At 45.3% G+C, this 24,348-nt stretch overlaps 1 protein-coding gene across 3 annotated transcripts in view; it reads right to left on the bottom strand.

Annotated features, from left to right (window-relative positions):
* Positions 1–24,348, bottom strand: part of SPEG (striated muscle enriched protein kinase) — a 110,691-nt gene that overhangs the window by 63,742 nt on the left and 22,601 nt on the right. The window contains exons 1-3 of one of the 3 annotated variants that reach the window (XM_066611583.1): positions 5,800–5,949; positions 2,886–2,925; positions 789–818 (exon numbers count right to left, since the gene is read on the bottom strand). The exons of 1 other annotated variant lie outside the window; for it this stretch is intronic. In XM_066611583.1, coding sequence (XP_066467680.1) covers positions 789–818; positions 2,886–2,925; positions 5,800–5,832 — 103 coding nt within the window. In that variant the 5' untranslated portion in view covers positions 5,833–5,949. Of the gene's footprint in view, positions 1–788; positions 819–2,885; positions 2,926–5,799; positions 5,950–24,348 lie in introns of those variants that run through there. One more of the 3 variants, XM_066611584.1, reaches the window with a different exon arrangement.

The raw sequence follows: 24,348 nt of genomic DNA on the forward strand, positions 1-24,348 counted from the left end.
CCTCAAAGGAATACACTAGTGATTCCCAAACTGTGGTTTGGGACCCACTGGTAGGTCCCAACCTGATTTTTGGTGGGTCACCGGAAGGTGATGGAAAGATCAGATAACAAATTATCTCAAGCACTAAGGCTATTCAAAAATCAGGTACTGTAGCTGCTAAGTACCCTGCAAAGAACTCAGCTCCTGCAGTTTGCAAGCATGTGTATATATGGGGAGATAAATATTTGAGGGTCTTTTTGCAGGCTATTATTACTTATAAATAAATAAATATTTCTTTCTAGATCTCCTTTTTTTAAACGTCTGGTCAATCTAGGTGGGTCCCAATAGAGCAGCCATTTTCAACCACTGTGCTGGGCACATTGGTGTGCTATGAATGGTCCTCAGGTGTGCTGCAGGAATTTAGGAGAGGGTCATTTATTAGTAGGGCCATTGGGGGATGTGAGCCCCCCCCCATTGGCAGCACAGTGTGCCTTGTAAATTATCAAAAAACTGATAGTGTGCCGTGATCATTCTAGTGTCTTGCCAGTGCGCCATGAGATGAAAAAGTCTGAAAATCACTGCAATAGAGGGTCATTTTAAAAAGCGGGCCCCAGTGCTAAAAAGCGTGGGAACCACTGATCTACATCAAACAATGTTGGTAAACTGTGAAGCTGCAGATGAAGATGATGGCACATCACTGAGCAACAGGAATATGATGAGGGAGCAGTGAAGAGAACTGGGTGTCATTGAGATAGGATGAGGAAAAGATGGAGCCAGGGAAGAGAAAAACAAGAGAACACAATTCCTACCGTAACTTTGCTTTCTGCAGGAGCGGAAAACTTCGCTTCCATAGGGGCAGCAAGAAAGAGAGATACACGTCAACAAAATGTTACTGCCCAAACCAGCCCAGACCCATAGATATCCTGAAATGTGATGGAGGAGGATTGAAAGTATCCGGCCTAGAAGACTCAGGAGGATTTGGGGTGATGTATGCAAGGAGAGTGGATGGGACAATTGGGGCATATAGATGTGACAAGAGAAGATTGGAAGGCAGAGGACCCCAGGCATTGAGACCCATAAGGATCTGGGGAGAAGACTAGGGCAATCAGGCTTATCCAAAGAAAACAAATCAATAAAGTTAATGAACTCAGAAGCCTTGGGCAAGTCAGACACATCCAATAATCAGCTCATGTTTTTGAGAGCTTGGTACAATCTTAATGATATGAAGAACATATTCCCTCTTTCTCCATACCACTTTCCCTGTGCTGCAGCACTGCAAGAGCCACAGCAAGAGAAACTGAGTAAAGTATATCTTGCTGGCTGGTGACAGAACCCGAGGTGGTGCTTATGACCTCATCATAAGAATATGAGACTTTCCTTGTTGGATGGGACAAACTCCATCTAGTCCAGTATTCTCTTTCCAACTGTGGCTAATTGCTTCATGGAAGCTCACCAGCAAGTCATAAAGCCAATCCTTGTCATTTGTCCCCAGCATCTGCTAATTAGACATACAGTGCTGCTGAACAAGTAGGTTCTATGTTTATTAACTGTTGATAGATCTATCCACTGGGAAGGTCTCTAATCTTCTAATTCTAAATATAGGTAGAAAGCTACCTATACTGACTACAGCAGAACTACTGTGTAGGAGTGAATTCCATAAGTGCTTCCTCTTTTCTGTCTTGAACATACACCAGGCCATTCACTGGACAACTCCACATTCTAGTGGGGGGAACCCACATTTCCCTCTTACACTGTTTATGATTTTACAAACCTCTAACCTTCACCCTTCTTCTTTTAAAAAGATTAATATAGAACTCAACTACACCCTATCCAGGGAAATTCTAGTCTTCTGAAGTACCCATGTCATTTTCTTACTCTCCACCCCAGACACTAGAACAGGGGTGTCAAGCTCCTTTTGTACAGAGGGTCGAAGTTAGCATTCATGCTGCCTGCTGAGGGCCGGAAGTGATATCATTAAGCAGGAAGTGACATCATCAAGCAGATGATGGCCAGAAAGAAGCACTTTGTTTTCACATAGAAACTCATTAACTGCAAAGGACAGAAGGGAAAACGTGCAAATGTTCATATTTTTAAGATATGAGAGAGCCCAAGCTGGGAGAGCCTAATTTTAAAGGGGGCCAAAGAAATTGCTTCTGGGGGCCACATCCAGCCCACGGGCCTTATGTTTGACATCACTGCACTAGAGATTTCCCCATAACACATCTGCTGAAGTTCATATTCTGAAAGCAAAACAGCCATTATTGTCTCTTCTTCTTCCTAGAAGCCCTGGGTGCAAACTTAGTGAGGCTCATATATCCCAAGTCTGCTTAATGAGTAGCCCTCCATCTCAGGATGGTTACAAGTTGCACACTTTGGTGGCTTCACAGCATGCCTGGCCGCAACCCCCCCTTAATGTCCAGTGTGATGAAGAGTTCTGGAGAACTCAAAAGCCTGCATAAGATTTTGCATTTGGTAGGTGGAGGATAAACGTATAACCAGATTGCAGCTTTCCCCCCCTCTTCTTCTTCTAGTAGAGTGACATAGCTACCTACTCGTTCTTTTTCATCACAAAGTGAATCAGTTAGCTTGTCTTTTAATCTTCCCCCTCAGGTAGGACTTCCTTATTCCCAAAAGATTATGGCTTCTGTCATTTTTAAATAGATCTAAGGCAGGCAAACCTTTGAACAGGTGCTGTTTTTTCCAATTGCTGCAACACCACAGGACATTCTGTACCTGCAAAATGTTAGCTCTTAAAGGGCCAGAAGTCTTGGGATTCTGTTTGCAGCCCTCAAACCCAGCTAAGTCGCTCCCCCTACTTGTCAGCTTCTCCCAGCTATATTATCTCAGGGTGAGGCAAGTAGGGAAAGGGGATGGTGAGAGGAAGGGACAGAAGTTATACAACGCACCATGCGTGAAGCGCCCAAAACGCCGCGAGTGGCCACTTTTCTGCAAAAGGAAGAAGAAAAACGTTACCTCAGGATTGGCAGATTGAGATGGAGTCACAGAGAGGACATATGGTGAAAGGGTCATGTCCAGAAGGTAGAGTGGCTATCACCATGGAGACCAAGTCCCCAGCAAATGTCGGGGAAAGACCTTCCAACGAATAGTAGGTTTGATTTCTTAACTATCCCAGAGCTTTTGCATGGATCCCCTGCCACATTCCTCAGATGTATATACATACTTTACAAGACAGAGATGGGTGTCAAGCATAGGGTCATAAGTAAAGTAGACCCTGCTTGGTGGAAAATCAGAGATAAAGGAATAGGCTGAGCAGTCACTGTCTCAGAATACCATGTCATGTGCTGCACCAGACTGATCAGAAGGAAGTAATGCCTGACTTTTGGACATTTCTGAGGAAAATCTCAGAAGGTCATCTTCCTTTGGAAAAGCAGTGGTTCACCCATGGCCCTCAAATGGGTACACTCTGGCAAGTCCTGAACTGCTGGGAGTCAGGAGGAGGACCACCAACACACAGGAGAGGCACCCATAGGGGTAGATTTCCCCAGAGTGGGGATTATCCCAAACTGACATGGTCCAACAAACATCTGCATGCATCACAGATGTGTGGTATGAGCACGCACAGACACCCATCAAAACTGCACGGCTGTCTGGCAACCCCTAATCTCTCACTCTCAGTCTAAGTGACCCTCATCACACTCTTCTGTGTGGCTGCCAGCAGTAACCAACCTCATAGGCCCCCTGTGAAAAGCAGTCACTAGATTCAACTACTACTAATCTGGTGACAGATTGCCAAGGGCATGTCCAGTCATACCCTCCAGCAGGGAAGGGCTCCTCTCTTAATTCAGGATACATGATAAGAGTCACACACGAGGTTGAACACACATAGCCATATGTGCGCAACTCAGGCTCAAAGCCACCCACTCCTCACCCCCAGCTTTCCTGCTGACCCATCTCCCAGCAAATCTGCTTCACCAGATTTCCACATTGTCAAATATAAGGCCAGCAGTACAGTGAAATATACCATGTGCAGCAGTGAATCCAGGTGATAGTATCATTCTGTGAAGAGTGGGAGATCCAGGGAGGCAGAGTGCTTGCAGAGCGGAGAAGGAAACACACACACACCCCACCTATTGCTTGGTTCTCCCCTTTCTCTCCTGCATAGGACATCATTGGGGTGGGGTGGAGTCACTGTAAGGTGGGCTGTCAGATGGGTTTACTCAAATGCTCCCAACTGCATGTGATCTGCTGCCAGTGGCTTGGTACCATCACAAATCCAGCTTGCCCAGTGATGATCCTATGCTGGCTGGCAGCCCACATGACAGGCCAGGAAGATATATGAACAGATTAGCTTTGCTGTCGATGAAATAATTCACCCATTAAGACATGAACATTCAGTTGAGGGTCATTCATGAGTACTTGGTCAGCATCCACCTGAGTCAGGCACACATCAATGGGTGAGCACTGGCTCTGGAATCATATGCCCAGTGGCCTTGCCACACAGAAGCTGGCCCAGAGGCATGTGGGCAGGTGAAGTACAGCCCTATTTCATGGGACACAACATGCATGATGTGATGTGGCCAGTCCATCAGAGATGCTGTTTAAAATATATAGCACCAGGTGCCAAGCATGGAAGGTTCCATGACATTCCAGGTGAGCAGTGGCACCGCTGAACCCTGGGGTAGCCTTGAGACAAATCCTTACTCATCACCGTGAGGGTGGGGGGTCTTTCCAGATTTCCAGAAGAAAATACTTTGCCCGGGCACTGGCTATCATCACTGCCAGCCTGGGTTCCCCCTTCTCTGCCAGGTTCAGTTCATATCCAGCCTTCCAGAAGAGAGTGGGGTGGGGAGAAGTAGCACTAACCTCTTCCCTGTCCCTTAAGTCAGTCCCTTCAGTGCCTGCCTGCTTTGGGTGCCAAGGCTCTCTGCTCTGTTGAGGAGAGGGACTCTCACAGAGTCTGAGGTCTAAAAGCCCATCATCTCCCTTCACACGCCTCCGCATGACGGGAACAGAGAGCAGGGAACTGATCCCTGTTGGATCAGATCAGGAGTCATCTGAGAGCCAGCCAGATGCTCCCGCGAAGCGCTCAGGCAGGCAAGAGCAGCTTCCACTGCTGTTTCTCCTCCGCTTCTGGTCCCCCTGCCTGCTTCCCAACGCCTCCCCTGCAGAGGTGGCAGATGAGCATCTCGTTTGCTGGCAGCAGAGCAGATCGTGGCCAAGGGTGGCACCGGAGCCGAGACCTGAGTAGGGGATGACGATGGGGGGGGGGAGAATGCTCTCCCCCCTCCCCCGCACGAGTGTGCAAAGCTGGAGGCCCCGAGTGACGTCCACGCCACGAGGAGCTGAGCTCCTGCTGCCAGGTGCTGACGCGCAGCGCCAGATGACGCAGAGGTGTTCAGCCTCCATGACCACCAGGCTCTGAGCTGGGAAGGCTCATGGGCTCGCCCCCACCCACCCACCGCATCTCGGGCATTTCAGGTGAAGAAGAAGGCGCCTGGACCTCACACCCCGGGCAGATCCGCGCTGAAACCCCACCCCCATGCCTGCCTCCCGCAGCCCAAGCCTCTCCGCTTGACAGGTGCCAACGACCTGCTGGGGGGGGGGTCTGGAAGCCAAGGGCAGATGGGCAGCGAGCCACCCCCCCTCCACCCCCCCAACAAGATGTGGCAACACCCCCCCACAAAGTGACACATACTAGGCAAGCCCCCCCCCCCCAGGTTTCCACTCTGGACATCGGGTGGGGTTTCTTCACCTGGGCGCGGAGAGCAGCACCAGGACCCCCTCCCCCGCCTCTCCCTGATGCCCACCTGGTCTGGGCATCGCTCCCTGCCCTCCCACGCACCCCCCCCCAGCTGGTACCTGGAGACGCTTCTTCACCCAGATCTTCTTCATGTCCCCCCGCCTGACACGCGCACTCACTGGACGCCCTCCCCTTCCCCGAGTGTCAGCGCGCTGCGGCGGCGGCGGCGCACAGAGGCGGCTGCTGGGGGGCAAGAAGGAGCATCCTGGGAGCGGGCGCGGGCCTCCCTCCAGCCGAGCCGTGCGTGGAGCCACCAGCCAGCCGCCCGCCCGAGACAATGACGGCGCAGGCGGGGAGGTGGGGGTGCTGGAGGAGGGAGGGGCCGGAGGGAGGGAGGGAGGGAGGGAGGAGCCGGGGGGATGGAAGGGGCGCGGGGTCCCACCCCAGAAGTGCTGCCTCCACCTCGAAGCTGGGGGGGGCACCATTCCACCCACCTTGGCAAATGGGGCGGAGAGGAACGTGGCCTCGTGATGAGGAGCACGGCAAGGATGGGCAGAAGTGCCCACAGGTACAAACCAGAGAGTGGGCTGGTGGGAAGTGGGCATCAGGATCGCCCAAGACTTCCTGCTACTTCACCTGCTCACGTCCTTTGCTGGAAGGCAGATCCATCGACAATGATTGTTGGCTGCGATAAATGGACCTTCCATGTACAGGTATATCGATTCCCAGATGCGGGGGATAAACAATCAAGGCAGGGCTGTGTGGTCTCCTGCCTGCTTGTGAATTGCCCGGGTCACCAGCGTGTTGGAGACTGGATAAATCCTTGATTGGATCCAGCAAGGCAATTCTAATGCTCTCTGGCTGACAGCTGCGGGTTGAGCAGCCTCAAAAACCCCCCCCCCCCAAATCTGCTGTTTAGCCCTTTCAGCAGCACACCCCCAGCATTGCTCAGTTTTTGGACCACCTGGCACCCACAGTACCAACCAGCCCTACATCTCTTACCATGTCACAAATACATAGTGCCACTAGTACTCCAGGCACTGCATAGATAGAACAATACAGGAAAAAGTCATGCATAGAGGATCAGCAATCTACATTAGACAGGTGAGGCAGGGAAGGGATGTGTGGGTGTGTTCCATGAGTAATAGGGTTGAGAAATAAAGGTAAGTCATGTGCAGCTTTTAACACAACGCCCGCTGCATAAAACGCCCATGCCCTCCATCTCCTTGTTGTGTCATAATCAACTGTGCTCTTCAGGTCCCCCAAAGCATTCACTTCAACAGCCTCTCTAAAGAGCCACAGTGTGCACTCAACCCACATGACTTCAAAATGCTCTCATGTCAAACATTTCATGCAATGTAGCTGAACCTCACAGAGCTCTGTTCATTCAGCCAACCCTTCCAGGAGTCTTTCCAGTCACAGGCTGGGCAACGCTGCCAAGCACAGCCACTCAGTCCAGGCAGTGCAAGGAAAGCCAAATCAGGACACTATAACTTCCAAGTGTCGTGAATACGTACATGTTAGGCCTTGGTTAGCATGTGGAGCCTGAACCAAACTAAGTCAGTAACGGAGAAGTTGGTATATAGGCAATAATGGGAGCACATCAATACTGCTACAGAAAAACTCCAATGACTCAGACTGCTGGTACTGGTCCATCTCGGTCAATACTTTGTCTCTTGCAGAGGCTAACTACAGAGAAGTTTACAAGCCATGCAAGGTGGCCATATGGAACACTGGGAATGGGGCTACAGTTCAGTGGTGGGACCCATGACGTGAATGCAGAAGGTCCCAGGTATAACCCCTGGCATCTCCAGGTACAGCTGGCAAAGACCCCTCTTTGAAAGGTTGGAAGGTTGCTGCCACGTGATACATGGCTAGATGAGCAGTGCTGGTGCTGACCTTTGAAGCTGACCACAGCTTAGATACCAGGACCATCTCTGCCCATATGAGCCAGTCCAAATTTTATGTTCATCTTCCAAGGCCCTTCTCTGGGCCTTTCCCCTGCAGTCTGAGGCTAAGTGAGTGGCAAGTGGGGAAAAAGCCTTGACACCTACTGGATTGCACTCCCCAGAGAGGCTCCCTAGCACAGAGTTTCTGTCATCATAATACCAGGTGCAAATCTTTAGCTACTTCTAGCTCTGTTTCTGCAGCTGCTCTTTTATCTTGCCTGCAGTTTTTAGTCATGCTCTTCTTGTTTTATATGTTTGTTTTTAAGCTTGGGCTGTAAGTGGGGAGTTGGAAAATTGAAGAGCAGGATAGCAAACATTTCCAGTTAATAAATATGGCGATACTCATCTTGTGTTTTCTGTGTACCATCTCTGAACAAGGAGATTATGACTAGATTATGACTAGAAGAGATAGATAGGATTCCTGGGCATATCCTGAGGCTCTTGCGCACATCCTATGACTCTTGCGATCATTACCCTTCAGAAGCCTCCAATGCCCCTACAAGTATCCCATTTCATAGCTCAGCAGCTGAGAGCAGCAAATGGTGGTGCTGGGAGAGCCAAATCATCATGGGGGGGAGATAAAAAGCTTCCACAGGCCATATCTGGTCCACAGGCCTCATGTTTTGACATCCCTGCTCTATACAAATGCTATAGTACAGTGGTTCTCACACATTTAGCACCAAGACCCACTTTTTAGAATGAGAACCTGTCAGGACCCACCAGAAGTGATGTCATGACCGGAAGTGACATCATTAAGCAGAAAAACTTTTTACGATCCTAGGCTGCAATCCTACCCACACTTACCCAGAAGTAAGTCCCATTTACCATCATGGTTAAAAGAATATACATAGTAGCTTGTTAAAAGTACATGTCTGTAACATTTCCCCAAATGCAGTCACATACCATGGTGGCATCAAGTCAAATCTATTAATACTAAAATATTGAAATGAACGGGGACCCAACTGAAATTGGCTTGCGATCCACCTAGTGGGTCCCAACCCACAGTTTGAGAAACACTGCTAAAGTATCTTATACATGTGATTGACAGCCTTCAAGCAGGCTGGAACTTTACAGCTCCCACCCAACATACTGTGCAACACATAACTTTACTTCAATACATGTGTTAAGTTGCATTAGTCTGATACCACTTTAACTGTTGGGCAGCCAAGTCCAAAGCAACACCTCACATGGCAATGCAACGGCACCAAAGTGGTGCCTGCTGTATCCTTCAGAGGAGTTTTGGCGTCTGGAGGGATCCTCAAGTAAGGGAACATTTGTTCCCTTGCCCTGGGGTAGACCTGCACTGGGCCACTGGGTATAGTCAGACCTGTGCCACCTCTATAGCTGGTGCAAGTCCACATGAACCTGGGTCAGGGGATCGAGGTCAGGAAGGAGGCTAGGATTCATCAGACACCCCTGCAGCCGAAACTGCTCCCTGCCCAGTCCCAACTCACCCCCATCCCCATCGCTGCCCCCTTTTGCCTACCCCAGCCTCCCTCCCACCCCCTGCACAAATTTACTGGGACTGGCAGATGTCCATTGTCCACTGGTGCTTGGAACCAGCTGCTCACTGCTTGTGGCAGTGGCCAGGCTGCATGCTCTAGCATGTTAATTTTTGCAATAGCTGGAAAGTGCCTAACACCAGTGGAATGCTCATTCTGGTGGTATTAGTTGTCCATAGGATTGGGCCATTAGTTTCTTGACACTGCTGGCCTGGGAATAAGTTTGTAGCTCAGTGGTAGGTGAGATTTCAGGTGTAATCCTTGGTATCTTTAGATAGGTCTAGGAAGGACCCCTAAAGAACAACTGGCAGCAAGTTTAGAAAAGCCAATGGTCTGACTCCTTATTAGGCAAGTTCATATGTACAGTAGTTTGGTGAGAATTCTCTGTTTGAGTTCTTGCTCTCCCTTCACAAAACTAGACTTCCAAAATCCCTAAGGAGAAGAAGCCATGACACTTAAACTGTGATATACCTATATGCTCAGAGCTGGTCAGTGACCCATGCTCTAGTGACATCCAGATTAGATTACTGCAACGTGCTCTATGTGGGGCTGCCTCTGAAGACAGTCCGGAAACTGCAACTAGTGCAGAATGCGCCCGTGTGGTTGCTGGGGCTCGTCGGTTCAACTCAGTCGGGCTGCTGCTCTGGCAGTTACACTGGCTGCCAATTCATTTCCGGGCCAAATTCAAAGTGCTATTTTTGATTTTTAAAGCCCTATACAGCTTGGGTCCAGGGTATTTGAGGGATCGCCTCCTTCCATACAATCCAACCCGTCCTCTCAGGTCATCAGAGGGGGCCTTTCTAAGTGTGCTGCCACTATCGGAGGTGAGGGGGATGGCGGCTAGAAAGGTCTTCTCGGTGGTGGCTCCCCATCTTTAAGAGTCCTTTCGGTGGGGGCTTAAGACTTTCTTATTTAGGAAGGCCTTTTATGCTGACACCAGGGGGCATGGTGCTTTTTAAATGTATTTTAATTCGGGATGAAGGTTTTTTATTGTGTTTTATTGTCATATATATAATGTTTTATATGTTTTTAATTGTAAGCCGCCTTAAGAGTTCTTCATTGGACAAAAAGGCAGGATATAAATCTCTAAAATAATAATAATAAATAATATAAACATGCCTTCTATATGATGGGCCTTCTCACCTCACAATGAGGAATGAACAAGAGAGAGTGCAATCCTAACCAACTTTCCAGCATTGATATAGCTGTGCCAATGTGGCGTCCACTGCATCCTGCAGTGGGAGGCAGTCAAGTAAGGGCATGTTTGTTACCTTACCTTGGGTCTGCATTGCAGCTAGGTCAGTGCTGGAATATTGGTTAGGATTGCACCCAAAGAGTCTTGTGGCATCTCAAAGGCTAACTCAGGTATTGTATTTTTCAGGTGTCATATGACTCTATTTTTGCTGCCACAGGTGAACAAGCTGCCCTATGGAAGTTGTCACAGTAGAGTATGACCGAGTTAACAGTTACTCATACAACATCTACTCATACAAAATCTAAGAGGATTTCCTGCCTAAGGCAGGGAGCTGGACTAGATGACCTATGAGACCCTTTCCAACTCTATGATTCCATCATTTTATGAACATGGGCACATTCACAAAGTAATAGGCTCTGCAACAGCATTCCTTATACTTTGTGATACATTTTTCTGAGAATTTAACACTAAGCATGCTAATTTCAGCTACTGAGGAATTGGGGGGGGGGGCCAATTATGATACCACCTGTTTGTAGTCCATTTTCACTCTTCAAAGTTAGCCTAACGTGGTGACAACTGTAGAGTACCCTGTTACCATTTCCACAGGATAAGAAACCAGAAATTAACCAACTATTCATATTCTATAAAACCACCTAATAGCCTGAGACCAATGGAGTTTGAAGAACTGGAAAGTGTACATAATAAATATTATTATTATTATTATTAATACAGGTATTTATATACCACCTTCCTTGGTTGTCAGATTTCTCAACAGACTTTAATTCAAGGCAGTTTACATAGGCAGTTCTAAATCCCTGTAGGGATTTTTACAATTGAAGAAGGTTCTGTCTTTCAAGGACCACAACATTTCAGGTGGATCTTTTATGATCTGGTATCACATTCTGGCCTCCAGTTTCCTCCCACGCAGGCTGACAAGCAGCTCCTTCATATCTCACTTGAAGGGCGGCCAAAGAGCAGGTGGAATAACTCGGCTAGGCTTGTCAGCTGCTTCAAGGTCTCGCCATTCACAGTGCTGGTGGCCTCGAACTGGTGACCTTCGGATGTTATCTTCAGGCAAACGGAGGCTACCCTCTAGATCAGACCTCCTCTAAGAACACTTAGAACATCCTAAATGGTTCTGGAGTGAACAAACTGGCACTCCATCTATCAGTGAAAAGGGTGTCTCACATGCAGACATGCTGGGTGCACCAATAGACCAAGGGAGAGGGTTATAGACTGAGTAAGTCCCAGTATGTCAGGAGAACCCCGAAGCATGCAGGAAAATCTGTGTTTTTTCAAGACCTCAGGCTTTCCCAAAGCTTTCAAGGGCCAAGAGCTGTGCATATGTGCTGCCTGTGCATTGCCTCGGAATATTAGGAAAAAGCAGCATGCAGGAGCCTGCTCTCAGCCATCTGGGTCTTACAGCTGGTTTGTCATTTGCTTTCCTTCAGCCTTGAGTTTATAAGGGGAGAGGAGAGCTGAGAGGAAGCCTAACATCAGGTGAGCCTCCTTTAAGCACAATTTGACCCCCCACTTCTGATAGGATTCTTTAAATTATGAGATGGAATGCCCTTTGCAGTTTACGAGACTATGAAATGGGAGGACTGTCTTTGAAGAACGTACACCTTGGACATGTGTTCTCCAAGCCTGATCACCTATCTTGCACATGATAGCTCCAGTTGGATAAAGGGGAGAGGGAACAAGCTCTCTTCCCACCTTTGGCCTCAATGCCATTGATCAGGTTGAGCACCCTGAGCTCCAGTGATTAACATTACAATGTACAAACCTATCTTTGGTAACATTTGAGATCTCAGCTCACATAAGAGGAAACTTGCTGGATCAGACCAAAGGCCCATGTAATCCTTCATTCTGTTTCAAAAGTGGCTGGAGATAACTGTTTCATCCATTACAGGGGAGCAATGGCAGTAGGGGGATCTGTCCAGATAAGATTTCCTGCTTGTTTTCTGTCCAGATAAGATCTGGACAGAAAAGACCACAAGCAGGAAATAAAGGCACATCCCTCTACTGCCATTGCTCCCCTGTAATTGGTATTCAGAGACATGTTGCACTGAACCTGCAGGAAGCACATAACCATCATGGCTACCAGACAGGAATAGAGATGGATAAACCACCTACAAATGAATATAACTGGATGACTCCAGGTTCAAATGTTGTGAGTCTGAGAATAGGAGTGAACCTTCTCTCGATTCATTTTCTCCGCACCACCCATAACGTAAGCCTCAATCATGTTTCCTTATAGCCATCTTTTTTCTGAACAAAAAACTGTGAATGTTGTAGCTTTACCTCATTAAGCAGGTGGTCCAGCCTTCAGATCAATTTGGTTGCCCTCTTTTGCACTTTTTCCAGCTCTACAATAACCTTCTTGAGATGTGGCAACCAGAGTTGTAGTATTCCAAATATGGCTACATATGGATTTGTATAGGGGGTTATAAAATTAGAAATTTTGTTTTCAGTTCCTTTCCTAATGACCCCTAGTATGAAATTTGCCTTCTTCACAGCTTCTATTCTAGGGGTCATTAGGAAATAACAATTGAACACTGCCTCTGAGAGTTCCATGAGAGCACTAATTACTTTACTTTAGCTCCCATCTAAACAGAAGTTTTAACTACTGCACTAGCAAGCTACATTTTAGTAAAAGCAATTGGAACTACTTTTGTAATTACTTTCAAATAATTAGGAACTTTTTTATTGGGACAGGAACATCTTCTTTTCACTCAGTGTAAAGTGCCATGGACTACTTATTCATTATACATGTATTTCTTTACTGCCTGTTGAAAGACAAGCAGTGATGGGACCAAGAGGATGCGAATATATATGAAACAGTAAGGGACATAAGATGACCAATATGACCTCATAAAAAAATAAAAGAGACAGAAAAGAGACAAGAGAGCAGGAATAAGGGGAATGAGGAACAGACCTGAGTAGCAGGGAGGCAAGGCTATAAAAAGTAAGACGAGACAAGGGCCCACAAAACTACAGGGCCTGGAGCACAGCTAGTCAGTAGACAAGGACTGAGAGCCATCGCACACTCCCTCCCTACTGAAAGCCTCACAAGCCACCAGGCATTTGACCCAATGGGTCATGAGCTCACACAGCAACTGGGACCATACAGCTGAAGGCAGATGATTCCCAGGGCACTCAATAACATCCCTGGACAAAGGAACAATGTGTAAAATTACCTGAATGAGGAAACCATGGAAATTGTGAAGGCCAGCCACCAAGGGAAGAGGCAGGCAAAATCCCAGAAAGACTTTACCCCACAAAAAAAGGAAATGTAAATAACTGTTACATTATCAATACTGTTAATACTGTTAATAATCCCCCATGTGTCCATCTTATCCCAATTGTCCTAGTTTTGGCTGAGCATGCACCAGGAATGGCCAATATCATCCCTGACTCGGTCCCATGCTGCCTCCCTGCCCACCCCAAAAAACTCTGGGAGAAGAACAACCTCTTTACTTCCTCACTGAACTCTTCCCTTGCACAATTCTTTTCCAAAAACAGGAAGTGTGCAACTTCCTGTATTATTTAAATGCTCAGTACAAGGAAGGAGCAAAGTAAGAAAGTGAATCAATGCAGCTCTGTCCACAGTGGGCTGGAAAGAGTTGGTGGCAGACTAAGGGTGAAGGGTACCCTGACACTGTTACTCCCTGCGCGCTCTCTCTCTCTCTCTCTCTCTCACACACACACACAGAGTTGTCTTTTATTAAATAAAAGGCATATCCAGTTGGACACCTGTCTACATAGCACATGTTTGTGTGATGGCTAGTTTAAGCCTAAGAACAAGCAAGGAAGCATGGGATGGAGAAACGGATGCGCTGTATGTTTCAATTGCAAGTAAGTCTCATTGAGTGTAATGGGGTTTGGCTTTTATGCAAGTATGGATAAGAAAATTTGAAAATTGCAACCTTAACTTTTAAATTGCAAAGATATAAGAAAGAAAACTCATTTTCCTACAAAACTAACCCAAATTTAGCAAAGGGACAAAAAGGAAAATCTAAAATTCAAGACTCCTTTTGCATGAAATCTTGTTAACAGTTAAGGAAACTGTCATTAAGGCAGATGGGTTGATTGCTCCAAAGAGAACCATATTTGGTAATCACATATCAAAAGGGACACATTCACAAAGGAAGAGGCAGTATGAATTATATCAAAGATGACTGTTAATTGAATTCTGAATTGTTATTCACCCTCAGCAAGCTAGCTTTCCTGGACTGGGTGGATCTGAATATGGTCTGCTAAATGATCATATTCCTATAATTCCATACATACATTGAATCAGGACTTTCCACACTAGCCACAGCTGATTTTTCCTGAGCAGAAACAGGTCATTTAATCAAAGTGTCACAATATTCCCTTCAAAGACTAACAAGACCAAGGCTGGACATAATTAGGGATGAGGAAATAAGAAACTGTAAGGGAGACATAGTGGTCTATACATTCTCGAACATGGGCTGAAAGCCTAAGGTATGTTTGTAGTGTGCTGTCATATGATGTGGTTCATGTCATCAGATTTTTTAAAAAGGGATTCCTCAAAATACATTGAATGGAACACTGGAAGAGAAAAGTTGGAAGGACAATTGGAATTCTCATGGATAGTTTAAAATTGATTAGAGAGCATATACTGTATCAAGAATTATATTTTGAATACACAAAAACAAGGCCACTCTGTGGGTGAGGAGAAACTGAGGGGCTGTCTGCGTCATTCTACGCAGGAGGTAAAGATATCTTAAAGACTTCAGATACCCATGTGCAGACAGGAAGACCAGCTTAATGCTACTGATAAGCTGATCGTGTCTATTTCATAAAAAATAAAAGGAATTAGTTCTTTAAAAAAAAAGAAAAAAGAATTGTTATGTCATATCAGTCCAGGGCCTGAGCACATGAGATCTCTGTGCAAAAGAATCATGTGGGAAAGGTATAAGGAACATCTAGCTAACAAGAAAAAATGAGTAAAAGTCTTTTGAGCTCAGTACTCTCTCTCTCTTCCCCCCCCACCATGACAAACCAATTTCATATACTTTTTCCCCGATATGAAACTTTATATCATGTGTGCAATTATTCTCAGTCCAAAATATATGGAGTAAGCCCTATTGAACACTGTGGGGATTACTTTTGAGTAAGCACGGACAGGATTGTGCTGGCAGTGAATTAATATTCAAACACTGCTTACACTGGAGGTGCTGAGTCAAAAAGGTCAGTGAATTTTCTTTTAATACTCTCATGGAGGACCAGACAAGACAAACCTGAATGGACATGTAATTGTGAGAATATGGCAAATGAAATAACCAGAGGTGCTACTCACAGGAAATTAGTAATGAATGAATTCCCCTGAGAACAATATGTGACTGGCCCATTACAAATTGACTAATAAACAAGTCTAGCAGATGTCCGAAATCAACTCATTTGATTTTGACCAATAACAAATCAGTGAAACCTCAAGACTACATCATGCCTGCAGGAGACTAGAGAACTTTCTGCACCCATGGGATGGGGCATGCCTCTCCAAACTGGCTTTTACTGAAGGCTGCAGGATCATGGCTTCTGCATATGTGTCCAATGGGCCTAGAAACCTCCAGATTTGCCATGGCTCGTTTGAAACTGACTAACCCATCTCTGCTACCTCTGCCACCTCACAGAAGCAATCCAAAAGGACAAAGATGATAGGGAGGGCTTGAGCTGTTTTGGAAGAGCAAGCTCTGAAACCTTTGGATTCCAGTATGCTCCAAGTGATGTCACTGGAACCAAGATAGTAAAAATAAATCACCCCCAACCAATCCTTTCCATGCTCATCATTTTTTGTAACAGTAGCTGATTTACTGAATCAGGAAAATGCCATGATGCAAGCAGAAAGGCTTTTAAAGAAGCATTTCCATAGTAAGACATCTCTTATATGTTGACAAGAGAAACACAGGCTAGGTGAAACGACTATCAAGAGAATGCGCAATTGGTTGAAATACAAGACATTTAGGGCCTAATCCTATCCAACTTTCCAGTGCTGATGCAGCCATAATGCAGCCTGAAGGGAACAAACATTCCCTTACCCTGAGGATTTCCCACTGCAGGATACAGTGCACACCCCATTGGCCCAATGTATGGAAAGTTGAATGGAACTGAGGCCTTAAAATGATTGAAAAGGTGATATTGTAATGATAAAGGATCAGTGTTTCTCTATTGCTGTTACTGCACCCCTTTGCTTCTCCTTGCACACTACAATTCACTCAAAGCAACTCTCAGCCCTATCTCCACCCTCCCAACATTTCACAGAAGAACATAGAGATCCTCTTTATAAACACCCAGATTCTTACAGAAAGAATCACTGCCTGAGTACTCCCCACACCCCATTCTTCATTTCTGAAACCCTTTTCCTGACTGCTGTGCAGTACATTTATTTCATTTAGTCTTTACTGCTTTTTGTCTTCCTTGCACTGGTTTTTGAAGCAATGCATTAATGCAGCATTTCTCAAACTGGGGGTCAGGATTCACTAGGTGGGTTGCGAACCAATTTCATGTGAGTCCCCATTCATTTCAATGTGTATTTTAAATATATTAGACTTGATGCTACCATGTTATGTGACTGCATATGGGTAAATATTACAGATCTGTACTACTATATATATGCTTTTAACAATGATAGTCAATGAGGCTTACTCCAAGGTAAGTGCAAACTTTAGAATATCTGGGGAATTTTTTAAAAACAAATCAGCAATTGCTTGGGAGGGTTAGGAGGGTTCTTCTTTATTTTTAATACAGTCCTGCCTCAGCATCTGCAGGGGTTCCTTTCCCAGAACCCCCACAGATTCCAAACTCCATGAATAGTCAAATCTGTGAGTCAGGGCACTCAAATCCTCTGAGTGTGACTGGAGAGGGGCTCTGGTCATATTCAGAGGCCCTTCTGAGGGTCAGGGAGGCCATGTGTGGCGTTCTGAGGCCTCCAGACAGCTGAAAATTGGCACCTCTGATTTTTGGTCAAAAGGGAGACCCTCAGAAGGGTCTCCAAATGCGACTGCATTCTGAAGATTACAGGCTGGGCAAATCTGTGGGTTCATGTCTACAGTGAGACTGAATCCCAAATCCATAGAAACTGAATCCCAAATCCTTAGATATGCAGGCATGACCTATAAATGTTTAAATTCATACATATTGTAAACTTTTAATTAACTTAGTTAATTGATTTGATTTTTGTCATGGAAGTGCTAAAAATTTTCCTACTTGATGATGTCACTTCCAGGCAGGACATCAAATCCAGGTTTATGGCATCACTTCCGGTGGATCCTGACAGATTGTCATTCTAAAAGTGGGTCCTGGTGCAAAAATGTTTGAGAACCACTGCATTAGTGAACTGTCCCATCATGGTTTCCTTTTTTAAAACTGGATAATGTTGAATTATTTCATTTCAAAAATGGATCTGGTTCTATGTATAGAAATGAAGCAATTCAAGCATTGTTTAGCAACTTTTACTGTGGTTGAGTTTGAAAGGAGTGCATGAGTTATTTGGTGTTTATAGACATCCATTTACATGCATGCACACCAGGGACAAATGCATATGTTCCTGTTCAAAGATTTAACTTTTAGGAACTTGGGAAGGTGGCTAATGGCAAACTCATATTAACTTTTCTTAAGTCATTCATTGCCCCAAATCTCCCCATATGACAAAATAGGGGCAATAATTTACTAGAGCACAGTACTGTACTCAAAACCAGCAAAAATCTCTGGTAAAAGTGGGTGGTTGGAGCATATGCTCTCTCTTTTTCGCATATGGGTGCACACTTATTACTCCACCTTCCACATTTGAGAACATGGCCTGTCATATAAAAAGAGAACAGCTGATGTGTTCTAACCGGACAGGAATTTTAAAGAAGCCCAGTCTAGGAAGCAGGATCAACATACTGACTACACCAGGAGTTCCTTAGATAGTATCATCATGCTGGCTGGTGCCTATATCACTATGTACTTAAGCCCCGAGACCTTGAGGAGAAGAACTGGTGGGTGGTGACTATGACATCACCAGCCTTATTAGTGCCTCCAGCACTGAAAGAACAGGGGAAGCAACCAAACTGCAACATGACTCCCTGTTGGGCCCTCTGGGTGCCTGTTCACAAGACAGTGTGTCTTATTCAAGATGGACTGTATCATATCAGCACAGCCACTTCTACCTACAATTCCATGACCTTTGTAGGTCATGGGACACAAGCCTCAGCTGGCCTGGCCTGTTTTCCTGCTGCAGTGAGAGACAACAAAATATAAAAAGGGACGTGCATTTGAGTGCATCGGTGGGAAGGAAAGTGGGGGAGACTGTGCAATGTGAGTCCTACATTTGGCAAGGTGTCTGCATAAACTCCAATGGTATTTTTCAGTAGAATACCTACAACAAAGTGTACCAAACACATACCTACAGTGCAGAATACATTTCAATTTCAAACATTTCTCATGAGCTGCCAACATGTACCAGCACTCTTGCCCTAACAGCAAACTACATGGCTTTGCAGCTAGAATATAATAAGTTCTGAGATTCTGAAAATTATAGCATTTGGTGTTTGATTTTTTGTGATGTTCTGAAAATGTAAAATGATGTTCACATTTCTAAAATTCCCTAATAATAGTACACAGGCACACCAGCCACTGAACCAAGAGTAGAGCCTGGCTCCTACCATTGTACTCTCTCTCTCTCTCTCTCCCCTTCATCAATCTTTTGCTGAATATAAAAGAAACCATAGCACATGTTCATGGGATAAACACTGGAAGGCAGGAGTGGGTCAAAGGCTCATGAAGGAACAAGCTCTACATAAGCTATCACAGGTGGATGGCTAAGCTGCACAAAAGGTGAGAAACATATCACAGTGGAAGCAGAAAACAACAAAAGACAGGGGGCATTGGTTTACAGTATTTTAACAGATGAAGCTGGCTTGCCATCCTGCTGTTCTTACAAGGGTGGGCATGAACCGTGCCAGCTGAGATTACTAACACATTTTTCTGACTGGGTTTCTGAGCTTTTAACAGCTGCACGTAGGTAGACATTTAGCAAGTGAAGCTCTTCCTACTCCTTCACCTTCCATGTGTGCTGAAAAAATAAAAAACTACGTAATTTATTAGTTTTCAAGCAGCTATTTAGAAGCATGGAAGCCCTGCCAGAAGAAGTTGGCAACCTTAACACACCAGAATCTCACATTCACTGATCTCTCTCTCTCTCTCTCTCTCTCTCTGTAACACACACACAATCAATCCTTGGGTCAACAATAATCACAACAGCCGGTTCTTTGTTACTTTGTGCTCCTGTACCTTTAAGAGCTGTATAAGAATGAGAAATGTAGCAGCTAAAGTATGAAGACCAGTATGAAGACAGAGATAGAAAAGTTTCAGTTGCTAAATTTTTAGCTATTGTGTAATTTTCACGTTATCATGTTTCCCAATACCTCCATGTTAGTTTGTTCCTCCAGCCACCACTTTTGCTTCAGGGAAATAACATATACCCAGCAATATTGTGTTGCTGGGATGTTCAATTCTTCCCCCTGTACGTACATCCATAGTTCATGAAGTTCTGAGTGAACGGTGGTTGTAGTAGTGTCATGAGGACCTAACTGGCTAATGCATCGTTTGCAACTTTACAACCACTAAAGAATAACCAGGTTAGGGCCAAACTAGCTGTGATATTAATTTCTTTATTCACTATATTTATAACACCCTTACAGTCAGAAACATAGCAAGATAGTTTACAAATATTAAAACAAATGCCTGAACAGCAGTTCCCAAACTGTGGGTCGAAACCTGATTTTGGTGGGTTGCCAAAGGATGATGGAAAGATCAGCTAATTGCCTCAAGCCCTGAGGCTATTCAAAAAATCAGATACTGTAGCTGTTAATTATCCTGCAAATAGCTCAGCTCCTGCAGTTTGAAACGATGTGTAAATATAGGGAGGTAAATGTTTGTCTTGTTTCTGATTATTATTGCTTATAAATAAATAAATATTTCTTTCTAGATCTCCTTTTTTTTAAAGTCTGGTAAACCTAGAGTGTCCTTTAAAAAAGTGAGTCCAGGTGCTAAAAATTTTGGGAACCACTGCCATAGAACAATAAAAAAATATTATTCTTAAAGTTAACCATTGAAACAAATAGACAGGATCAAAACAAAACAACTGCATCATTATGAACCACAATTGAATTCACATCATTAAGATTCATTGGTGAACTACCTAATTGGCCTTATACACATTTTTTTTCAAGAGGAGCCAAGAGGTTGATCAGAATCAGGACTACAGAGAGATGGGAGACATTGTTTTAGCTGTTTATCCCTATTCTGCAGCCCCAATGAAACTTTCCCAAATTGTGTAATCTCTCAATAATAGGGGTAGGGTGGGATTATCACTAGGGTTTGAGAAAACACATTTAAGAACACACATGTGCAATTATTTGATTAATGGCATGTCTGGCCCTTTGTTGCATCAAACACAATAACGAATCCTATGTCACCTTAAAGAACTTGTCCACCTATTATGGCCCTAGCTTTAGTAAGCAAGATACATTTTCATCAGACACAGCTCACATTCCTCACAAGACACCAGATGTTACCAGAGACTCTTCCCCACCACCACTCCTGCTCATTCCATTTCTGAATGGTTTTAAAAACCTTTTAAAGGTCTTTCATTAATTTTGGATGTGGAGCTAAGTGCTCCTGTGGTATCATTCCAGGGGGAGTGCTGATTGTTGCCTGAGTGTACTCAGCTGAGCCAGTCTGTGCCCCAAGCTATCATCATCATGGGGCTTTTGTTGGGGCCAATTGATACATTTCAGCACCATCAAATGGTAATGGTTTCCCTGGACTGGACTGCTTCAGGCTGCAGGTGCCAAAACTGCATGTTCAGTACTTCCCCAGCTAAAATACCCTGTGCACATACAAAACTAGAAGGGGTTTCTTCAGATTAGCCTCCCCCACAACATGCTCTTTGTTAGGTGCAGATTGAATGCTCTTCAACAAAGGAAAAACAAACATGCAACCCTTCACCTGTTACATGAAATGGTATGGTCCGGAAGTAGCTTTACCACTAGTTTGTGTTGAATGTATAATGCACACAGTTCTGAACTGCTGAATGTCCCACAACCAGTCAGTTCATGCAGTGGCCTGCTGAGGATGTTCCCTGGTGGCTTATAGGAACAGTGCATGCACTACTCTCTGGCCGCTTCGGTTCTAGTGGAGAGGATGGTTGGCAACTTTTGATTTCCAACATTTTGGTACTGGGAAGAGCAAGTGGGGGTCAGAGGATGATGGACTCCAATGGGCGAGAAGCCAGGAGCAAAAGTTTTCTGTGTGTTGCTGTAGCTGGTGCTGACAGGTGTGGTAGGCTGAGCTTGGCTTCCCCAGCACAGCTGTGAAAGAGAAACCGAGCAGGGTTTGAGAACAATCCCCACAGCTGCCGCTACCAAATTGCTCTGCCAACACCCACCTTGCCTACCTCAGCTTAACAAAGCCTGCAAGGGGAAACACACACAATTGGCAGGCTCTCCTGTGGCAGCCTGCAAAATGCTGAGCTGGAGCTAAGTTCAGCTCCTGAACATGCATGTACAAGTAACACAGTTCAAGTCTGTATGGTAAGGGAGAATGATGGTCTCTTGACCTTAAAGAAATCCAGCTAAAAATTCTGGCAACCAATCTCAAATTCTGGCTTTTCATATACCAAATTGTAGTGAATAGGAAAGAAGCCACTCTAAAAATACAGTACATAACAACCAAACATGTTATTCCTGGGTGCCATTGCCACCAATCCAGCTGGTAAATATATTTCAAAAGGGGGAGTAGTTTGGGGGATCAGGGGTGAGTAGGAGGGAAGGAAGCTGGGTGCAAGAGAAGGATGCAGCATGAGAGCTGATGTGAGGGTAGGTCTGGCCAAATTTGGATTGGCTCAGAAATGAGCCAGGTGATTTTGCAACTTTTCAGGAAATGGCTCCGCTTATTTCTGAGCCAAGCTGACATGAAGTGTGGGGGGGCAGGGCGGGTGTGTGTGCACATATCACTTGCTGTTTTAGATTCAGATTCAATGACCCTATTCCTGCCTTCGTTTAAAGGCCAAGTGAGATACAGGATTCTTCATATGACACAGGAAGACTGTGAGCAAGGACTTCCTGCATTTGAAAACAAATGTAAACAGCCACAGCAGATGGGGGCACCTCATCAGCTGTGACACCTCAGCCAAAGCAGCCCTGCTAAAAGACAGCCTATGTGATAATTGGACTCCTCATATCTTGAAAATATTATCAAGATCTGCGTTATTTTTGCTTCAGTCATTTCTGTCTAATGAATTGGTAATGAGAAAAAAAAGTGCTGATTTCTGGTCATTGTCTACTCAATAACATCACTTCCAGTCCTCAGCAGGCACCATGAATGCTATCTGGCCTGCTCCAAGAAACAAGTTTGACACCCATGGGTTACAGAGTAAGAACCTGTTCTCTAGGTCTAGCACTGGGGACTTTTCATGTCTCTTCTCTACTGCTCAAGTGGAGTTAAGCTCAACAGGGTCTTTTTCCCCCACTGATTCTGCCAAACACATTCCTTTGGCTATGACTTTGCCAAATGGCAGGTAGGAACAGTGGGAATCTCATTCATTCCATTGTCCCTACTTGACATCTGGCACTGGACTCTGCTTTATCAAGTGAGGACTGATGAAGGTTCCCTCTTCCTCCTGGGATTGAAGGTGCTGAAATGGTGTCAAGAGCCAGCAGGAGAGTCAGGGTGGAGGAAGAAAAAGCCTGCCACTTTTTCAGGCAAGACACTGCAAAGTTCAGAGCAAAACTCAGATGCAGTGTTCTAGCATAAGCACTATATTTATTCCCCTTGTGGGCCTGGCACTTGCTCTCAACCCGGTGTGTAACACAAGCTCATGCTACCCTGCTAGAATCTGAGGGGCTGGCACATTCCATCGCAAAAATAACCTCCAAGCCTCAAGCAAGCGGCTGACTGACTGGACAGCTGCACCAGGCAGAGCCATCACACAGGAATGGGGACTGGCAAAGCCTTTGGGACCTGCCGCCACCCCGCCATTCAGAGGCCCAGTTCAGAGGGTGACACTTCCCCATCACACCCTGTTGGTGGCACTGGATAGTGCCAAAGCCACAAAGCTTGACGCATCCGCACAATGCTGTGGTATCTCCACCTCGCTTGCTCAGGCTGCCAGTGGGGAGATTGCTTCACAAAGAGAGAAGTTGGGGAAAAACAACAAAACAACACAAACACCGCAGTATTTACAGAATACAGATACGTTCAATGCTTCTTGGCCTTGAAGTACCACTTTCCCACGAGATCCCTTACAAATATCAGGACAGGAAAATTCAGGTGGACAGATGTCCTTCTGGAAGTTTTTTGAGCCCAGTTGCCTAGCCATGCACACAAGTCCCTAGCAGCTACATGTATCTTCAGGAGGAGGCTAGGATCTTCAAAGAGGTCTGACCCTGCATCATTTACGAGAGATGTGGCCTTTTATGCTTACATCTCATTGGCTGGCTCCAAGACCTGGTCTCATGTTGCTTTGGAATGGTTTTATTTACTCATCAGACATCCACACCCTTCCTCCAGGGATCCTAGGATGACGTCTTTATTACCAACATTTGGACTCCACGCTTTTATCATTGATGTTGAAAGCAGCTAAATAATTATCCAATGAAAGTAGATGACTAATTATCACATTCAAAACAGTATCATTATTACTAATCAATTTAAAAACAATCCAAGAATCATAAAAATAAACACAGCTTGCTCATGCACACAAGGGCATCCCTTCATATTCTCATAACAACCTTATGCAGTAGGTTAGACTGACTAGCCCAAGGCAATACAGGGGACTTCATCGCTGAGCAGGCTTCACATAACACCAGAACCAGGGGACATCCACTAAAATTGAGTGTTGGAAGAGTTAGAACAGACAAGAGAAAATATTTCTTTACTCAGCGTGTGCTTGGTCTGTGGAACTCCTTGCCACAGGATGTGGTGATGGTGACTGGCCTGGACGCCTTTAAA

This window comes from Tiliqua scincoides, chromosome 1 (assembly GCF_035046505.1).
Source record: "Tiliqua scincoides isolate rTilSci1 chromosome 1, rTilSci1.hap2, whole genome shotgun sequence".
In the NCBI taxonomy this organism is placed as follows: domain Eukaryota; kingdom Metazoa; phylum Chordata; class Lepidosauria; order Squamata; family Scincidae; genus Tiliqua; species Tiliqua scincoides.